This window comes from Agelaius phoeniceus, chromosome 16, assembly GCF_051311805.1.
Source record: "Agelaius phoeniceus isolate bAgePho1 chromosome 16, bAgePho1.hap1, whole genome shotgun sequence".
Classification (NCBI taxonomy): domain Eukaryota; kingdom Metazoa; phylum Chordata; class Aves; order Passeriformes; family Icteridae; genus Agelaius; species Agelaius phoeniceus.
In genome coordinates, this window is record NC_135280.1 from 3,453,015 (window position 1) to 3,472,106 (window position 19,092).

Consider the following 19,092-nt stretch of genomic DNA (forward strand, 5'->3'; position numbering starts at 1 on the left):
CCCTCCCTCCCTCCCGCCCCGCGCTCGCGCTCCCCTTTTTTTTTTTTAAATAATTTTTTTTTCCTCCCTAATTTTTTTTTGTATTCCTCTCTCTCTTTTTTTTTTTCTTTTTTTTTTTTTTTTCCCTCCTCTTCCCTTAAGCGCCGCCGAGCCGCGCGCGCGGGGCCGGCCCGGGAAGGGGGGGGTGTGGAGGCGATGCTGCAGCTCGGCGGGGCCCCGCCGCTCCATGGCGCGGCCGCCACCGCGTCGCTCCCGCGCTGCTGCCCCTGAGGAGCGGAGCGGAGCAGCGGAGGAGCCGGGCGGCGGGCAGGGCGGCGAGCCGGCACCCCCCGCCCCAGCCCCGCACCGCCGCCATGCCCCGCGACCAGGCGGCCTGACCGCGCCGAGGTAGGACCCGCACCCGGATCCGCACCCCGAGCCCGGGGCGGCGGTCCCATCTCCCTCCACCCCCCCGGACCCCCCTCTTCCGCCACATCCCTCCCGCTTTTTGCCCCTTTTTAGCCCTTTCCCCCTTTATTGATGACTTTCCAGCCGGGATCCGGCCGCTCCCGCAGCCCCCGGGGTGAGGCTCGCCCCGAGCAGCCACGCAGGCAGGGTTTAATTAATTTTAAAATCCACTTGAAAATAATTTTTTAAAAGCCCCAACAAAGCAAAGCAGTGAGATTTTTTGGGGTATAATTTTACATTTCTCCTCTTTTTCTCTCTTTTTTTTCTTCTTTTTTTTTTTTTTTTAATCATCCCTCCCCCGCGCTGGAGCACCCGCCCGGGAGCCGGGACGGGCGGCGGGGCCGGAGCGGCGGCTCCCGGGGCTCCGGTAGCGCTTGGAGAGGGTTGGAAGGGGAGAATCTCCACTTTATCCCCGCAGTGTTTATTACTTCTCGCTATCCCGGTGCCAAATACGGCGGGCGAGTGGAGCCTTTCATCAGGCTGCGAGTACAAATATAGATAGTTTTATATATATATGGTTGGGTTGGGGTTTTTTGGTTTTTTTTTTTTTTTTTCGCTGTGCCGGGAAGTGATAATACGGGTTTTGTTTTCCCGAGTGAAAGCGGCGCTGCGAAAAGGAAAAATAAAAAACCCCAGCCCAAACAACAATCCCAGTCGGTGGTTTGGAGCCGTGGGAATGAGCTCCAAAAGAAGCGAGAAACGGGGCTGCCGGAGAGATGCCGCCGCCGGAGCCCGCGGCGGGGAGAAATAAAGAAAAGGGCGGAAAATAAAAAAAAATAAAGAACTGGAAAAAAAAAGGGGGGAAAGAAAGACAGAAAAAAAGAGAAATATTTGAGTGGGTGTTGGTTTAGTTGTTTTTTTTTTTGGTTGTTATTTTGGGATTTATGTGTTTGCTTTCCGGGGCGAAGTGCAGTGCCGCGTCCCCGCTGGTCGGTCCCGCCGGAGCCGGGCTGCGGGCGGGCGCTGCCCGGCCCGGCCGGGGCTGCGGCCGTGACAAATGTAACTACTCTTGGGAAAAAAAGTTTAAATTCTTCAAATACTATTTTTAAATACTTAGGGTTTTTTTTGTTTTTTGTCCCTGCCTTTTGCCACAAGTTTTCCTTAGATTTTTTAAATTTTTTTCTCCCCGCTTCTTCCCCGTTCTCAACCCTCCACTCCGGGAAGGTGCGGGTGGGTTTGGGGGGGTATTTTTGGGGGTGGCTGTGAGCAGGGGGGTATCGGGGCATGTCGTCTCACCGCACCTCCCCCTTCTTTTTCTCCTTTGCAGGCAGCGCCGAGACCGCCGCGCCGGGGCTGGCTCCCTGCACCGCGCCATGGGACGCTTGGACGCCTTATTTTTGAAAACCATCTGATTTTTTGGGGGAGGAGGAGAAGGGGGGTGGGGGGCGGGGGGGGGGGGGGGCGGGAAGGCGGTGGCGGGCATCGACAGCGATCCGGGAGACTCCGTGAAGCCGGCGAGTGGATGATGGATGGCCGAGATTTCGGGCCCCCCCGCTCGGTGCACGGCCCCCCTCCGCTGCTCTCCGGGCTGGCCATGGAGAGCCACCGCCTGGGAGCCGCCGGCCGCCTGGCCCCCGCCGCCGGGCCCATGGCTGCCGGGCTCCCCGCCGCCCTCCAGCCCGGAAAATTCCTCGCATCGGGCATCAGCCTCCACTCCCACCCGGGTAAGGCTCCGCGGAACCCCCGCGCCTTCCCTGCCTTCCCTCCGCGGCAAACTCGGGATCGGGCTTTACACCCCCCCCCCCCACCCCACCACCACCCCCCCCCAAAAAAAAATATAAACATCGTCGTGATAATTCTATATTTATACGCTCGGTGCTTTTTTGCTTGTTTTGCCCAAGTGTTTTCTGCTTCGCGTGGTTTTGATTTGGCGAAAAAAAAAATAGGGGAGTGGGGAAGAAGTACGAAAACAAATAGGGTGATGGTGGAGAAATAAGGGAATGGAGTAAAAAATAGGGGAATACAGGGAAAAAATCGCGCCTATCCGATAGAAGTCCCCCCTTTCCCCCCTTGCATCGTACGGTTTTGTTGGCACTGAGGAAAATCCCCGCCGCGGCGGCTGCGGAATAAATCCGGGGAATAAATCCGATTTTCGGGAAAGCTGGGAGAGGCGCAGATCGGGTTGCGGAGGACGGGACTGCGCTGCCCGGTGCTGCGCTTCCCGAACAGCCAAATAAAACATCTCTGGGCTGGGAAAAAGGGGTAAAATGGGGCTCTTTTGGTGATTTCTTGCCCGGTGCAGCCCGAGCCCCGCTGAGGTCCCGCTGCCCCCGGGTAGCGCTGCCGGCACCGCTGGTTTTGATGGTTTTTTTCCTTTTTTTTTTTTTTTTTTTTCTCCGCAATTCTTATTTTTTAAACCCGCGAACAAAGCTTGCATGCAGTGTACAGTGACTGCTCCCTCCTTGAATTTTTAAATTTTTTCCCCCTTCTCGACGCATTTCATCCTCGGGCAGCCCCACGGCTGCATATCCATTATATAAAAAAAAAAAAAAAATAAAGAGTAGACGCTGAAATATACGCAGTTTCTTTTTTTCCCCCACAGTCAGTTTTTAATTTATTTGTTTAAATTACTTTTGGATTTTGGAGGCTTTTCATTTTTTTCCCCTTTTCCGAGCTCCCTTTCCCAGCGGCTCGCAGAGTCCGGCGCTGCTGGGAGGACGCTGCCGCACTCTCCTGCCCACGGTCCTGTAGGAGGACACAAGGGATTTCTGACCGTTTGATTTCCCTCCCTGGCTCTATTTTAATTTTTTTTTTTCCGCTTTCTTTCCCCTGGGCGTGGAGAGGTGACTCGGAGTTTACTTTAGGCGTTGGGAGGGTGACAGGTTTTGCAATAATAAACCTGCTTTTCTCCCAGCCGCCCGGGATGAATGACTTTGAAATTTGCAAACCTGATTGCCAACATCTGCAGAGAAGGAAGCAGCCTGAATCGAGGGAAAAAGATTTATTAGTTTTAGACTAGGTGGCAGTGCCAATTTCCCAGGTGCTAAGAGGAGAGGTGTAAAGCGAGCGGGGCTATGAAGCCAAGCACATGGGCAACCACCTTATTTTTTCCTTACCTTTTGTCTTTTTTTTTCCCTCCTTTTTTTTCCCCCCCCGGTTATTTTTTTCCCCCTCTCGTCCACCTCCTACTGCAGCAGAATATGATCTTTGCAAAAATTCATCTGGACAATCTCAAGCCAATCTGAGTGGGGGTTCTTGGTATTTTTTAAATTATTCTTATTTTTTATTGGGTAATTTTTTTCTTTTCTTTTTTTTTTTTTTTTTTTAAGTTTTATTTCTCCTCCCAAAGTTTCCTTTTCTGAAATCCAGGCAGGTCAGGAGGGAGGCACAGAGCTCTGGTCTCTCCAAGCTGACCAAGCTCCGTGATGCCGTCTGGAAGCTTTCCTACCACACCGGGAGAAAGCCTCAGATTTGGGTCCCCTCACAGAGGGAGTGGGGTGTGTGATACCTCCAATTCTTTCTTACCGCATTCTTATTTTATTTTTAAAATTATTTTTATTTTCCTTTTTCTGGGAATTGCTTGAAATCCCCTGTCCCTGCACCTCAGTGGTGCCCGGTCTCCCCGTCCACTCCCCGGCACGATCCTCGCAAAGCTCGGCTTTGTCACGGCAATTCCCAGTCAGGCTAAACTCCATTAAAAAGATCTGTACAATTAACAGCTGAAACTCCCATTAAACCACAGCAGCGGGATAGGCAGGGATATTTTTTTGTTGTTGTTGTTTTTTTACGGCTTTAACAATATCGCCTGAAATGATGATTGCTTCCTGCTACCGAGGGGCCCTTTGTAGGTTTGCGTTCGCAGTGCTGCTGGTGTGTGGTTTTGGTGGGTTTTTTTGTTGTTGTTGTGTTTTTTGGGGGGTTTGTTTTGTTTTTAGGAGGGGTGGAACGCAAAGGCTTGTGCAAGGGGTTAAGAAAAGTGGGCAGGAGGCGAAGCCTTTAAATAGAGCCAGTTCAAACCGATCCTTAAATACCGCCGGGCTGAAGAAAGAGACTCTTGAATCCGTCCCAGCGTCCTCCGAAAATAAATACGCCCCTGTAAAAATAGCACGATTGGCCATATTTGAGAATCCAGTTATGGCCGGCACCGACTCCTTGTTTTTCCCGTACCTTCTGCTCATTCCGGCAGCCGGGCTCTGCCCCAGCGCCAAAGCACGGGCGCCTGGGCTGTGTCCAGTGACCCCTGGACCCTCGGCTCCTCCCGGGGGGATTCCTGCTCCATGGTGGGGATTTCTGCTCCATGTTCCGCTGCCGTGTGGGCGGGGGGGACACAGGCACAGAAGCCCCTTTGTTGGAAGCGCAAGGAGGGAGGAGTGAGCTGGAGGCCAAGGCGGGAGCTGAGCCGGGGATGCCGTTCCCTGTCCCCCCTGTACTGTGGAGCATCGCCATCTCCCCATCCCCGAGGAGGGCAGGGGGTGCTCCCCCGATGGGCTTTGCAGAGGGATAGCGGAGGAAAGGGACTGTTTGCAATGGAATTTCATGCCTGGAGCTTGCTGGAAGGCTTAAAAAAAAGGCTGCAATTGATGGAATGAGGTAGCCGAGTCCATTAAAGCAAGGGCTCGCTCTGCTCTGCAGCAGCTCAAAATAGGGAGGTTTATCGTTTTGTTCCTTCCCTATGCCACTGTCTTTGGGTCCTGGTCTGTGCTCCATCCCGGAGGAGCGTGTTGTTCTTGGCAGGCTCTGTGTTTTGGGGAAGGTGGAAAAGGCTCCCTTGGACACAATTGTGAAGGGCTGCTCTGGTACCGTGTCCCTGCCAGGCAGCAGCAGGGCTGTGTGTGAGCAAGGATCACCCATACCCAAAAAAAGACTCGCAGAATTTAAAATAATATTAATAGTAATTAATAAAAATGTGCTTTTCGCTCTGTGCTGAGGCATCTTTTCTTGGGTGGGGGGGGCTGCAGGAACAGATCTGTGTTTGTATAAAAGGATGCTCAGTCTCTTCCATTGAAGTATGCTTCAGAAACACTTTTCAGTGGTCAGGAAAAGGGACACACCACTATGAGCAGGGCTGACTAAATCCAGCTCCAAAGCAGTGGCTGGACGGAAAGCAGGCAGACAGAGGGGAGAGATTTTGGTTTCCCTGCTTTTCTACTTCACATTAGCAAGTGCATTCAAATGCAGGGATTTAAGGCAGATTGGAGACCGTCCTTGCTTCCAGGCCTGCTGTGCCCAGGGAGAAGTTTTCCAGACAGCTGGGCCAGGTAGGAGAATAGGAAAATAAATAAAAATACCCTTCCATCCCCCAGGACAGCGCTGCTGTGCCAGCAAAATCCTGCTGTAGCCATCCTTATAATGGCAAAATGGTGCTTCTGCTGAGCCCGCAGATTTTGCAGGAGGCCTTGCTGTCGGCAATGCCAGTGGAAGCACAATTCACTCATCAAACTGCATCCATGCTAAACTTGCTTTGCTGATAGAGAGGCTGGGATAGCGTGGATTGGGCACTGGAGCAATCCTTACCCCGCTGCTCCGTGTTTCTCTGAGCGGGATGGCTCCCGGACCCACGGCGGGATTTTGCCTCTGGTTTGGCACAGCTCTTTTTGGTCCTGTTTTGATGCTGCAAGGAAAATACCATCGGTGTTTAATGGCCCTTGAAATCGTGGTTCCCCCTCCCTGCCTGCCCAAGGGGTGGTGCAGGGGGTTCCTTGGGGCAGGGGCTCGGTGTAACACCGGGAGGAATGCGGCCAGCCCGAAGACCTGCCTGGGAGGATGCCTCCCCTCCCTTGGGGCCCTGGTGAAACGAGATGCTTTTTGAGACCTGTTTTCAGGCAGAGCAGGGAGTGTGCCTGTCCCGGTGGGGCTCGGGGAGGTGGTGCTGGGCAGCGATGTTGTGCTGGGTCCCGTCACACTCCGCTCTTCACAGCCGGCATCCCCGGGGGTGGAGGAAGTGCTCGGCCATGGAGTGATGTCCCTGCAGCTCCCTCGGGCTGGCGGCCAACTCGTAGGCTGTGAGGCAGGCAGGAGCGGTGTTTGGGCTGAAATGGTGGTGGATTTGTGCATTTTTGGGAGTCTCCCACCCTGAGCTGCTGTGTTTCTCTGATGTCCCAGTGATTTTTCCCAAGGTCCTGGTGGGCTGTGGGGTTGCATTTCCATCGTTCAGGAGCAGTGGGAAGGAATGTCCAGCCTGTGCTGCACGCTCCATTGAAGTGCCCATCCCAAGCAGTGGTAGCTGGTAGGGATGTTGGGCTCAGAATGTGGACAAGAGCCCAAGGGCCAATGTGGTGATGTAAACTTGCTCGGAGCAAGGTCCTGTGGGATCCTCTGCAGTGTGAGGATTTCCAACACCTTCCCAGGTGAATGGGCAGGAGTCTGTCCCTGCCTCTGGTAACACAAGGCTGGTGTCATTTATTAGTGTGGTTTCTAGCAGCCTTTCTCCCACTTGGAGCGAGCCTTGCCTCCTACCCTGTACAGAGTCTCCTTGGTAGGGTTGGAAAACCACGGGTCCCATCCCTGACTGATGGTGTGCCAGAGAAAATCTGATCTGGAGGAAGAGCCGGCACTAGAAATCCTAGCCGGGGGTGGCACGGGGCATTGGGCAGGTCCCTGGTGTTGGGGACAAGCTCCTGCTCTTTCCCAGCAGAACAGCTGTTGGAGAAATGGAAATCGCTGGGAATTAATCTCACTGCAGACGCGGTTAGCAGAGCAGGGCTTTCGTAAGGGAAATTTTAGATCTCCTTCCTAGGATAACCCAGGGTAAAGCTGAAATTAGTTTATAATTATATAGTAAATAATCCCCCATCTTGTCATTTCACCATCTTCTGATGAATATGGAAATGAACATTGTTAATGGGAATTAACGTCATTATGGCAGCCTGCCAGGTGAGCGCCTCGCGGTTCGGCCGCGGCTGCGACCGGCGCGAGGGTGTCGGATCACCTCCCCGAGCTGGGGTTAGCGCCCGACGAGTCCAAACAAGGCCCCGTGTGTTTTCACCGTGTACTAAACTGGTCCAGTTAAAGCTCCAGGCAGGAGGTGGTGCAGGGAATCGGGGCCAGCCTGGCATGTGCTGACACGAAAGCTGCCGTGCCGGGACGAGGAGATGTTGGTCTGGGTTAGGTAACGCGATCCAGCATCGCCTGCTCAAGGTGCCGAGGACAAGGGAGTGCTTTGTTCAGCCTCGCTGCTGAAACGGAGAGCACGCTGCGCCCTGAACAACCTGAAAATACAGGCATGATGGAGGAGCTGAGCCCTGAGCTCCCTGCCCACTGGAGCCGTGGTGAGGGAGCAGTGCCGTGTCCAGCTGCACAGCCTGTCCCTGGCTTTTCCAGCTGGGGATGCTCTTTGAAATCCAAAGTTTGGGAGGGGACCGCTCCGGTGTGGCTGCCTCACCCTCGCCACCAGGATTTGGCGGTTTCCTCCCAGCCCTGTGTCTCTGGCTGGCTTCGCTCCGGGATGCCACAGCTGGATGTCTGCAGGCATCGCCACTCACCCACCGCTACCGTCCCTCTCTGTTGTTTATTTGCTTTGCTTATTGTTTGCTTCTCCCCAGCTCTTAAACACCAGGGGGACGGCAACCACGCAGCCCCTTTAGCTCGGTCCCCACGGTGGGCGCTGGCTGGGGCCGCGTGGCAGGAGCCCCCGGTGCAGCAGTGACAGTTGGGCTCGCTCCCCACGCCGCCAGGATCAGCTGCTGGGTGCACAATATGCTCCCGTTTTCCTCTCCAGCTGTTGCTGCTGACGGTTATGGGAAGCGAAAGGTAGTTGAGAGTTTGGCAGCGCTAAATCAGGGAAGTGATGGGCAGAAAGGAGGGGTTGAGCGGGGGGGTTCAGTGTGTCTGAAGCTGGGTTTTGTTTAAATCCAGCCAGATTGAAATAGTGGCAAAAGGATTGAAGTGACCTTGGGAATAAATTTTATTGCCGGCGTAGCAGTGGCCAAAGAGCCATTTTGAGGGAGCTGGATGCAGGCAGGCAAGCCAAACATGGTGGGCTTGGAGCAAGGGAAGGAGCAGTATTCAGGAGGGATTATGTCTTTTTAGAGGAATAACAGAAATTTTAAGGCACTCAGCTCTGTCTCTCTGGAGCTGTATCCCCGGCAACTTCTGCAAAGGTTGCTGCTGCTTCTGCCTCCATCCATCTTATCCTGATGCATCCCTGCCAGCAAAGACCAACATCCCTTCGGTAGTTGGATGCATTGCCCCTCATTCCCTTCATGCCCCCATCCCTTCTCAGCAGAATTCCCTGTGACTTGAATATGCTTTTAACACATTTGGTTTAATTGCTTTTAATTAAAAAAAATATTTAAAATATTAACAGCAGTGGCCATTGTGCTGGGGAGGAAGGGTTTTGGAGGGGTTGGGCTGCGTGCTGCTCGCAGGCAGCGTGTGTGTGGATGAAGCAGCTCCCGTGTTATCGCCAGGCAGTGTGTGTCATCCCGGTGTTTGTGTCCTGCTTTGCTGGGTGTGGGGACATCCCACATGCCGTGTCACACACAAGCCAGGCAGGCAGTGCTCCAGCGAGGAGAGACCCGGGCGGGTGAGTAAGGAAGGGTGCAGGCGCCTTGCCTGTGGAGCCCGGCTCTGCTCGGATGGGCAGGGCACGCTGTGCCAGGCTCCTGGAGTGTGCGGCGTGCCGGGGTTTCCCTTTGCAATCCCGAGCTGCAGCAGGGCTTTCTCCCTAATGAGATTAGTGACACAAAGCAGTAATTCTTCTGCTACTTTTAATGGATGTTCGGGGTTTGTGTGGGATCGGAAATTCCGACTTTCATCAGATGAGTCCTCTCTGTGACTATTTTGTGGACACATCTTCCTTTCCTTGGCTTCAAGGCTGACAGTCATATTGGCACAAGTGTTTCAGGCTTTCCTCTCCTGTCCCCCGGACATGGTGGATTTTATCTGTGTCCTGCTTTGAATCTTGCCATCATCCCAAGCTGCTTCCATCTTGTAGAGGACACAAAAGCTTGGTGGCCTTCTTTGGATACACTAAATGCAGCTGGGAGGAGGGAGAAGTGCAAAAGTCACTCTTGGACCATTTTTGCAGGTACTCCTTGGTCTCCCTGGTTGACATATGCTAGCACATATGTGTGTGTATGTGCATATATAGGGCACCCATGTAGTGCCTCACCTGATGGAGGGCCGGCCTTCCCTGCCTGGTGTCATCGGGGCCAGCTTGGCAATTTGTCAAGAGCCCAAGGGCTTCACTTCAGTTTGAATGCAGATTTGCATAATTCATCAGGAATTAAACCACACTGCCATAATATTTGCCCATGCATTTATCTCCCATTATCAGCAGTGGGGAGGTGTGGGGTCCTGGGCGATTGCTGGCCACAGATACACCTTTGCTTCATGGTTCACTGCTTTTTTGGTGCAGAAAAGGTGACATGGCACAATGTTCAAGAGAGTGTGGGAAGGGCAGGAGCATCTGGAAGGGAAAAAGCTGAGTGTGGGGTCAAGAGGAGAAGCTTGGCAGAGGCTGAGATTTTGAGCCTGGTTTCCCAAGGAAAAGATTGTTATGAGATTGTGATCTGTGTGTGGATCCCTTTCTTCCACCCCCAAATACCTGCAGCCCATCGCTGAATTTTTCCCAGGGTGGTTTCAGTCCCTGCAGGTGCTGTTTAAGTAAGTGCTGGGCTTTGGGAGAGGGATGCATTCACTCCTGTGGCACACAGAGCAGCACATCCTGATCTGGGAGCATCCAGCTTTACCATGCACTCACTGTGTCCTGGCTATGCTTGTATCCAAGGGGAATCACGAAGCCCGAGCTGATGAGTTCGTTTGGGTCATTGGCAATGTCCTTGCTGCAGCCCTGGGCTGTTTCTCGGAGCTGATCCCCTCTTGCTGCTGGCCCCCTGTGTTGAGCTCAGTGACTGCTGAGCACACAGGCAGTGGTGATGTGGTGCCCAGGTCTGATTGTGGGGCTGTGCCTCAGTTTTGCCTCGCAGTGCCACCCCCTTTGCCAAGCACCCCGAGAGGTGCTGAGCCGCAGCAGCCGCTTTGCAGACGAGAGGGTTTAAAATAAGCAGCGGCGGAGGCTGCGTCTCCCGGGCTTTGAGTCATCCCGGCTCGTGCTGACTGCGCCTGGCAGGAGCCTGGGAGGCAAAACAAACCCACATCCAGCTGCCACCTCCCCGCCAGATGTTCGTGGTGGGGTGGCTGGTTGGGTTTCGGTGGTGGGATCCACCAGCGGAGCAGATGGAGCTGCTGCAGGGAGATGCCACCTCGCTGGTGGCTGTGGTGAAACCCTGGTGGAACTGGTGGCCTGGGGCAGTCCCCAGCTTGGGGACTTGCAGTTGGGCCACGGGGAGGAAGGGGTGAGATGAGCAGCACTGGCCTGGGTTTGCAGGATGGAGAGTGCTGAGGCTCCTTCCAGCACTCCTGACCTTGGGTGTGGTGGGACTGTTCTGGCTGTGAGCTGTCGCTGTGCTGGACAGGAGGACAGGCAGGGAGGAACCCAGGGGGGATCCTGCTGTGAACCCCCTCTCACCACCCCAGGCAGAGGTAGGGCAGCCAGGGCAGTGGGTGTCTGTGGCCAGTGATGGGAAGCAGAGGAGAGGAGCAGGCAGGTGGCATTTACCTTTCCGTGGGCACCTGGTGTGTGTCCAGGGCTGGTGCTGCCCATCACACAGCAGTTTAATTTCTCAATGGGAGGGCAGGGAGATGATGCTGCACAGTCCCATTTAACCTGCTAGTGACCTGATCTTAAGTCATTGTGGCTGAAAATAGACCGTGTTCCCTCCAGGGCACGGCTAATGGTGCTGGGAAAGCTGGGATCTCTCTTTGAAGGCTGATTTAATTGCTTCTGGCAGGCACTCGGTGCAGGTGATGTGGGGACCAGCGCTGGTGCCATCCCACAATAACCTCCCCCACCGAGCTCCTGAAGCTTGCCTGGCTCTGGCAGGGAAGGGTAACGAGCTCTTTTCTAATGAAGGCACGGACAGTGCGTGGGTGGTGCCTGGTTAAATAAGCGGGCAGGGCTCAGGGAGGGGGGGCTCACTTGTTTGTATCATCTTCTGCACTGAGTTTGGGTGATAAAAAAAAAAATTAAAATGGGATGGGTTAAATTTCTGTGCTTAGGAAGGAGGGGGGAGCACCTGTAATAAAAGTGTGCATCCAGTGCCAGGAGCAGAGTCAGCCTTAGGGCCCCTGTGCTGGACACCAGTGGGTAAAGAATCTTCAATGTGATGGAAGGATGAACCAGAGCAAAGGCATTTTCATGCTGTCCTAGAAAATCAGGAGAAAGGCAAGGCTGCAATCTAGCAGCCAGGTTCTGCATTCCTGGGGATTCTGCTAATCAGTTTGAGAGTTAAAATTATTATTTTTTTCAATTTCCATACGGCATTTGAGTAAATGTGCTGCTGAAGACTCCATGGTGTCACTCCTTGCTGTTTAAGGAGAGCTGTGTGGTTGTGTAGTGAGGACCTGGAGGTTTTGGTGGACCCCTGTTGGGGTGTCAGGTTTAATTATGCCAGTGGAAAAGGAGAGACATCCGATGTGGTGGGGGATTTCAGGCTGGGGGCATGTGGGAGAGGCTTCTGCTGTAGCAGCTGGCAGTGACCCAGGATTGTTGACACTGGTTTGAGTGTCAGGATTAGCGTGGGACCAGATCGCTGCTTCCCAGACCTCGTGTTTCAGGCTGGGTGGACTGGCTGCACATCATGTCGAGAATCTCACTGGGATGGTTTCCATCCTGACCCCTCCAGTGTGAGGAAAGGCCACCTTCACTTTGCCAGAGTGATTTGTGTCCCCACCTGGGTGGCTTCTTGCTGTCCCCATGGAGATGCTGTTAATGGGGAGATGGTGGGTGACCTTTTGGGGGATCTTCAGAGTGTCCTGTTGGTGTCCTTTTCCTGAGGCATTGGCATACCTTGGATTGCCTTTAGTTGGTTGCATGGTGGAAACTAAGTCTCCGGGACATTGGAGCAGAACCAGGCATGAGCACCAGTCCCTTGAGCCACTTCCCATTTTCTCCTCCCCTGCCATCTCCAGGCTGTTGGGGCTGTTCCAGCTCCTGGGTGAGGAGGTGAGCGGCAGAGCTCACCCTGATGTTATTTATTTCCATGGAAGCAGGAAACCCTCCCATGCCCTGTGCTGACACCCTGCCCTTCAGTATCCTGTGGCTGTGGGGGGCTGGTGGTTCACCAGGAGGGTGACACGGCAGGAAAATCATGGCATGGCACGGGCACGGGGGGAATGGCTGCGGGAGGGCTGGTCGGAAAGCTGGCGCGAGCGCGCAGTGTTCCTGCGCTGACGCAGCTGCGAGCGATAGTAAATATTGAGCAAGAGCCACTTAAAAATAAAGCAGCCTGGACACAGATTCCCACGTGGAATAAAATAAAATTAAAAGAAACAATAGAGGGATGTGCTGAGCTGGAGGGAGAATTCGCCTTGGCTTTTAAGGTAGTGATTTTTGCAGCTGAAGGAAAGCGGCGCGGTGCTGTTCAAGCCAGCAGAGTCTGGGAGTGTGGACCCCCCGCCTGAGGATGCTGTCTCCGAGCTCACCAGGGCCCTTAGAAGATTAAATGGGGAGTTAAATTGCCCTGGCTGTTCTGGATCCCGGGGATGGGATCGAAGGCTTTCAGGGGATGCAGAGAATTGAGGCTGTAAATTAGGGCTTTGAAGCTACTGCCAGTCCCGTGGCATGGGGTGTAAATACGGCTTTTGGGGCGGTTTTTGGCGCGGAGAGTGGTGGGTTGTGACAGCAGCTTGTGGCTGCTGGGGACAGGGATAGGGACCAGCCACCGCTGGAGTCCAGGCACATCTGATCCGGGAGCTTTGGTTTCAGCCCGGCATGTTCAGGGGCTCGTATCGCTGGTGTCTCGTGCATGGCACAGAGTCAAAGCGGCTCCGGTGCCTCTGGTGTCACTGGAGCTGCCCCGGCAGGCAGGGGAGGAGGTGGCAAAGATTTACACTGTCAGCACTCCAGCTCGCAGCTGTTTGCAGCCATAAATGTGTGCATGCGGAATTGCTGCGGCTGTGCCTCACCGAGCTGCACGGGGCAGAGATGGGGAGGTGTGTGCTGCTGGAGGGGGAGCCCGGAAAGTCTTTCCTGGGAATCTGCTGCTTGTACAGGGAGAGGATAAGGGATGCACCGATGGTGGTAAGCACAGGCAGCTGTGTGGTGTCCGTCCTGCTGGTGGTGGGAAGGTACTCACTGTGCTTGGACCTTCCCTGCTTTCCTCCCTCCCTCCCTGCCGGGGAGGACGTAAGCATTTATCCAGCTGTTTGTGGTGTGGACTGTTGTCCCAGTTGGCTGCCTGTGAGGCACTGCGGGCCGGACTGGGGAAGAGGTGATTGTGTTCCTGGCCAAGGGCGGCTGCAGCTCCTGCTCTGTGCTGTGCCCAGCATCCTGCTGAGAACTGGCTGCAGCCGGGCTGCAAATCTCCCTTGAGTGCCCAGAGTTCAAAACATCCCATGGAAATAAACCCAAATTCTCACCGCTGTGTTTCCCAGCCCTGCTGCGCTCATATTGGAGGGTCCAAGGGGGTCAGGCTTTATAGCTCAGGCTCTTTGGTGGCCATAGCCCCTTGCAGAGCACTGCGTGGTGCCAGCCTGAGTCCTGGCAATGTGTTCATCCATCATGGCCCAGGGAGGATGGGGAGAGATGCTGGCAGTTGGAAATATTTCATAAGTGGCAGAAATGTATAACGGGCAGATGGGGCTGATGGGGGAGAATTACTTCACTTCTCCCGGGGTGCTGGAGGCTACTGGTCTTCCGGTGCCAGGGCTGTGGCTTCTCAGACAAGGATGGCTTGTGCCCAGGGCTCAGCTTCAGGGTGTGCTTTGCAGCCAGCAGTGCACGTGGCCACCTGTTATCCCACACCAGCCAACAGGACTTGATTAAAGGTCTTTTCCAACTGGAAAGCTGTCCCGAGGCATGAGCAGTGGCTTTGTGGATGCTGCTTCTCTCTGGTGTGCTGGTGCTCTTGGTTAGTTTGGAAACATGGGACCAGACTGGGAGAGTGAATTCCCCATTGAGTGGTGTCTCCGTGTTGCTCCCACTTGCTGCCCTTCACCCTTTGTGGGTGTCCAAGTGAGCTGTCCCCTCTATAGCATGTTGGCAGCATGGGGATGCTGAAGGTGCCAGCCAGTCACCTACAGCTGAGGAGGGGTGGAGCAGCTTTCCCAGTGCTGGCACACACTCGTGTCACCTCAGGCGTGTAGCCTGGCTCATTGGCCAGAGCTATGTCCATGGGGGAGGTATGTTCAGTTCCAGCATGTTGCTTCCAGCATGCCCTCCTCCGGTCTGGCTCTTTCACAACCCGGGCTTGACTGACTTGTCCAGCTGGGACCGAATTTTAGGCTTGAAGTGTGAGGGGCCAAGTTGGAGAAGGCCCCACAGGTTTAAAACTCCTGGTGACCAGTGGCAGCCCCTTCTGCTGCAGGCATGGCCACCCGCCTTCTTCCCCCAGCTCTGCCTGGCGGTGCTTTCTGTCAGCTCCCTCCTCACAGGGACCTTTGGCAACCCCAAGCGGGCTGAGCACGTGGGGTCTGTTTCCCTCCCACTTCCCCCAGCGTGACCTCCAGCCTCCAGACGTTTGGTGTGTGGTTTGTGCGGTCGCTGCTATCTCATCTCCCCATCGGTCACGTCCCCTCTCGGTGGTGACTCACCCGAGGCCGTACCTCTTCCCCCGAACCCGTGCCGTTTTGGAGAGCTGAGCAAAGATGAAGAAGATGTTTTCAAGTGGGCTGACACATCTGCACCCGCCAAGTTCCTCTAATAACAGCCCTTAGTGATTTATGTCTCAATTGTGCAAAACAGATATGTTTTATAATCTTGGAGCTGGAAGGGAGGAGGGCAGGTGTGCTCATCCACTGCAGCATCTGGAGCATCACAGGGGTTGCATTTTGGCTGCTGGCTATAGGGATAAAGTGGTTTGAGGGACCATCTCTGTGCCCTGAACCCTTTTACCCCCAGAGCTGGGCTGCTTAGGATCATGTGTGTCCCTGCTGGCATGACAAAAGCTTTGGTGGTGCTTTTCCCAGGCGGTCAGAGGCCGAGCTAATGGGCACACGCATGTGTTTGGCGTGGTGTAACTTGGCAGGGCAGTGGGGGCACAGCCAGTCTGGGCTTGGCAGCGTTGCCAACTCGCACCTCCCTGCCTGTGCTGCGGTGCCAGACCGCCTCTGGGCAAGCGCTCAGCTGGAGGAGCGTGGCTCAGCCTGCCGAGACCTGTTGGCGTGTCCGTGGGCAAAGCGGATCTTGTGCTGCTTCAGCAAACACTCTGGCCCCAGGCAGATGGAGATGGTTGTGGTTTCCCCTTTTCCCCTCCCTTTCTCCTGGCAGATGCCCATGGTTGGGGTGAGCTGTGCGTTGCTCACTGCGGTAGAATTTCTCCCCTTGGCATCGCTTTCTGGCACAGAGATCCAAGGAGGCAGCGACTCACCCGCGGCCGCCTCCTGCGAGCGCAGCTCCTCAGCACATGGAGGAGCAGCTTCACCTCCAGGTCCTGCCCAGGGCACTGGGGCAGCAGGTTCTGGGCTCCGTGTGAGTCGTACGCCAGCAGCCTGTCAGCGTGGCTGCTGGAGGGCTCTACGGAGGAAGGGATGTTCTGGCAGTGCCTCAAGGTTGGATTTGCATTGGGTTCATCCCCAGGAAAGCTGTGGGTCGGATTCCTCCTCCCTACTCCAACTCTGATTTCTGGCAGGGAAGAAGCCAGGTAAATACAGCCTGTGCAGCTTCTTCAGGCACTTTGCAAGGGGAAAAACAGTGTCGCTGGTAGACCCGAGGCTGGAGTTCGAGCAGTTCTTTGGTTTTGTTGCTGGTCAGCTGCATGGGGCACCAAGTCATTGCACCTGCCTGTGCCTCAGTTTCTCAACCTGCAGAGCTTTGGAATGTGCTTTGAGCTCCTGTGCTGGGCTTATGCCTCTCCAAGGAACAGCAGCTGTGGGCTTCTGGGTGTTACTGGGAAGAGCTGCCAGGTGTGAGGTGGCTTTGGCGGTTGGCTGGTGGCATCAGCTCAGTTCTGCTGCTGTTTCCCAGCTGGCATGGTGGCACTGCCCTGCTAGCTTCCCAACCTGTCCGTCTAAACCAAGTGTTCCCATCTTGGACACTTCGCATTCCTCCTCCTCCTCCTGCAGCCCCAAGCTGAGGCTGGGTCACTGTCGCAGGATGTGATGATGCTGACTGGGGAGGAAGCCCCAGAACGTTTGGGGCTGGGACTGAGCCTGGACAGGATATGATGCTGAAAGCAGGGAGATGCCCTCATAGGACCAGGGATGTAACTGGTACCAAAATGCCTCTTTGGGTATCAGTAACTTAAGCTCTGTGCAGGTGTCCCTGTTCCTGATGGCAGTATTGGAGTGTGTCCCTTCCCTGGAGCCCTGCAGGTGGCTTCATGTCCTTCCACCACATGCAAGTGGGGACATGCCACGGGCATCTGTGCACAGTGGTGTCTGCAGCACGGGATGTGTCTCACTGTGTTCCCTGTGCTGGTGTTTCCTCCTGCTGGAGCAGCTGCAGCTGGGATTGATGCCTGGCTGGGAGAAGGGGCTCACGTGGGGATGTCTGTGGCCAGAGCCTCCGGGCTGCTATGGCATGGGGTGCTCCAGGGGCTTTGCCATGCTGCAGCCATGTGCTCTGCCAGATGGGACTGGTGTTCCCTTGGAAATGTGTGGCTCCTGCTCCAGATGCTGGCTCATTGCCAGCCCAGTCCTGCCGGAGTGGTGACAGTGACATGGCCGAGGCATATATGGCGTGGAATGGAGCTGCTCACAGCTAAGCTAAGCTGGGTTCTACCCACCTCTCTCCAGCTCTGGAATAAGAAAAAGTGTTTGGAAATGCTTCAGTGTGGAGAGTTTGGGGTTACCAAGGAGAGGCCCGAATGTTGCGCGCACACTTAGCGCCTTTGCAGCGCTGTGCTCAGGGTTAAACAGCAGGTTTTACCTGCTGGGAAAACGAGCTCAGTGTCGAAGAGCAGGGCCACAGCAGCTCCCCTGGTCCTGCTGCTGCAGGGTTGGCGTGTTGGGTGACGCCGCTGGGATCTGTCGGGTGATGGATGCGGGCCAGGAGCTGCGCGGAGCACCGCGGCGGTGAGGCACATATGCCGGCATGCAAACATGTACGCCAAAGAGATCCTGGCTGTCTAAATAATGTGAAATATTGACTAGCTCTCGCAGATGGTGCTCCACGTGCAGCTTCGGGGACTGAACTTCTCCGTCTCCCCTTGGGTTTTGGTGTGATGTTGTTTTGAGGCAGTTGGATGCTGGACTCTTGACAAACTTGTTGCCTGGCTGCTTTCAGTGGGATCGTGGAATTTGGGGGAAGTTGGTTGCTAATGCAGGGTGAGGGGAGGGGAGGAGGGTTGCAGAGGGCTTGACTGGCTCCTTCAGATACTCCTGATGGCTTTAAATCAGTTTTTAAATTATGGCTTGGACTGGGATGCTGATTCTGGTGGAGGGTTGGGTTTGTAGTGTTGCGCGGGTGTCGTTTGGTGGCAGTGTTGGAGAGGAATTGCTGCCTGTAGCCAATAGTGTGTGTTATTACCACTATTATGGTGATTGTATTCACTGAGGAAATGCTGATGAGGACGATTTGCATGAGGGTGTTGCTGGGGACCCAGTGTCCAGGACATTCAGACCACTGGCAGCAGCATCATGAGGATATGCTGCTTTCATATCAGCTCCTGGATGGTTGTCACACTTTCTCTGTTTTGCCTTCCTCTGGGATAAGATGCTGAGTTTGGATATGTGAAACTGTGCATTTTGTGAGCTGCTCTGGAGGATGCTCTCATGTTTTCCCAAAGCCTGTACCCAGTACTGGGCACCTGTAGTGGGAATGAGCTGTGTTGGCAAAGCCGTGCTGGCAAGAAGGTCTTATCATGGCTCTGGAAGCATGCTGGGGAGTGCCCTCACCCACAGGTCTCTGTACTTGTGATAAAACATCTTATCAGCCAGGTGGTTTGGTCACGGAGCCCTCAGGTGTCAGGCTCTGCTCAGGAAGCAGCGTGCTCTATTTGCTGCAGAGTTGGAGCCCCAGGTTGAGCTGCGGGACCTGTAGTGGGGGGTCAGTACCTGAAGGGGGGTCCCCAAGCTGGGGTCCCTGCCCTGGGCTGTGTGTGCTGTGTGTCACCGCCTGTGTCCCCGCCGCCACTGCCGCTCCTGGCGTGCGAGGGACCGACAGCCACAACAGTCTGTGCTCCTGCGGGGCTCGTTCCAAGGCGGCGTGCTGCTTGGGATAAAACATGTTTCCCTCTTCTGTTTCCCATTTCCTGCAGGCTTTTCCCATCTGCCTAACGGTCTCTACCCATCGTACATTCCCCTGAGCCACCTCGAACCTCCCAGTGCCGGCAGTCCGCTACTGGCCCAGCTGGGACAGCACAGCCTCTTTGAGTCACAGAAAGGTGAGTCTGGGACCCTGTGTGCCCTTCCCATTGGTCACCCCCCTGTCCTTTGGGCTTCTTTGGCTGCTGGAGCTGCTGGATGCTGGAGTGTTGGGAGTGAAGAGCAGGAACCACCTCAGGTGGTCAGCCTGGGATGTTTCCTGGGCTGAGTGTTACCAGGGTTTTGGATGTGGCTGTCCTGTAGGAAAGCTGGCCAGGTTCCTCCTTGAAGCCCCAGTATACATAAGACAGGGCTGTCTTAACATCCCACATGGAGGAACCTGCTTGGTCCCCTTTGCCATAGGCATTTTTGTTTAAGATACCTGTGAAATCCATTCTTTCCTGGTTTGCCACCTCTTGCCTGTCTCTGTGTAGGACTGAAGGGGTTGGAAGCCTGTGA

General features: G+C 54.8%; 1 protein-coding gene across 4 annotated transcripts in view; it reads left to right on the top strand.

Annotated features, from left to right (window-relative positions):
* Positions 1 to 1,846: 1,846 nt before the first annotated feature.
* Positions 1,847 to 19,092, top strand: part of TNRC18 (trinucleotide repeat containing 18) — a 54,949-nt gene continuing 37,703 nt past the window's right edge. For all 4 annotated transcript variants that reach the window (XM_054643981.2, XM_077186966.1, XM_077186964.1 and 1 more), the window contains exons 1-2: positions 1,847 to 2,111; positions 18,588 to 18,713. In XM_054643981.2, coding sequence (XP_054499956.2) covers positions 1,910 to 2,111; positions 18,588 to 18,713 — 328 coding nt within the window. In that variant the 5' untranslated portion in view covers positions 1,847 to 1,909. The remainder of the gene's footprint in view (positions 2,112 to 18,587; positions 18,714 to 19,092) is intronic.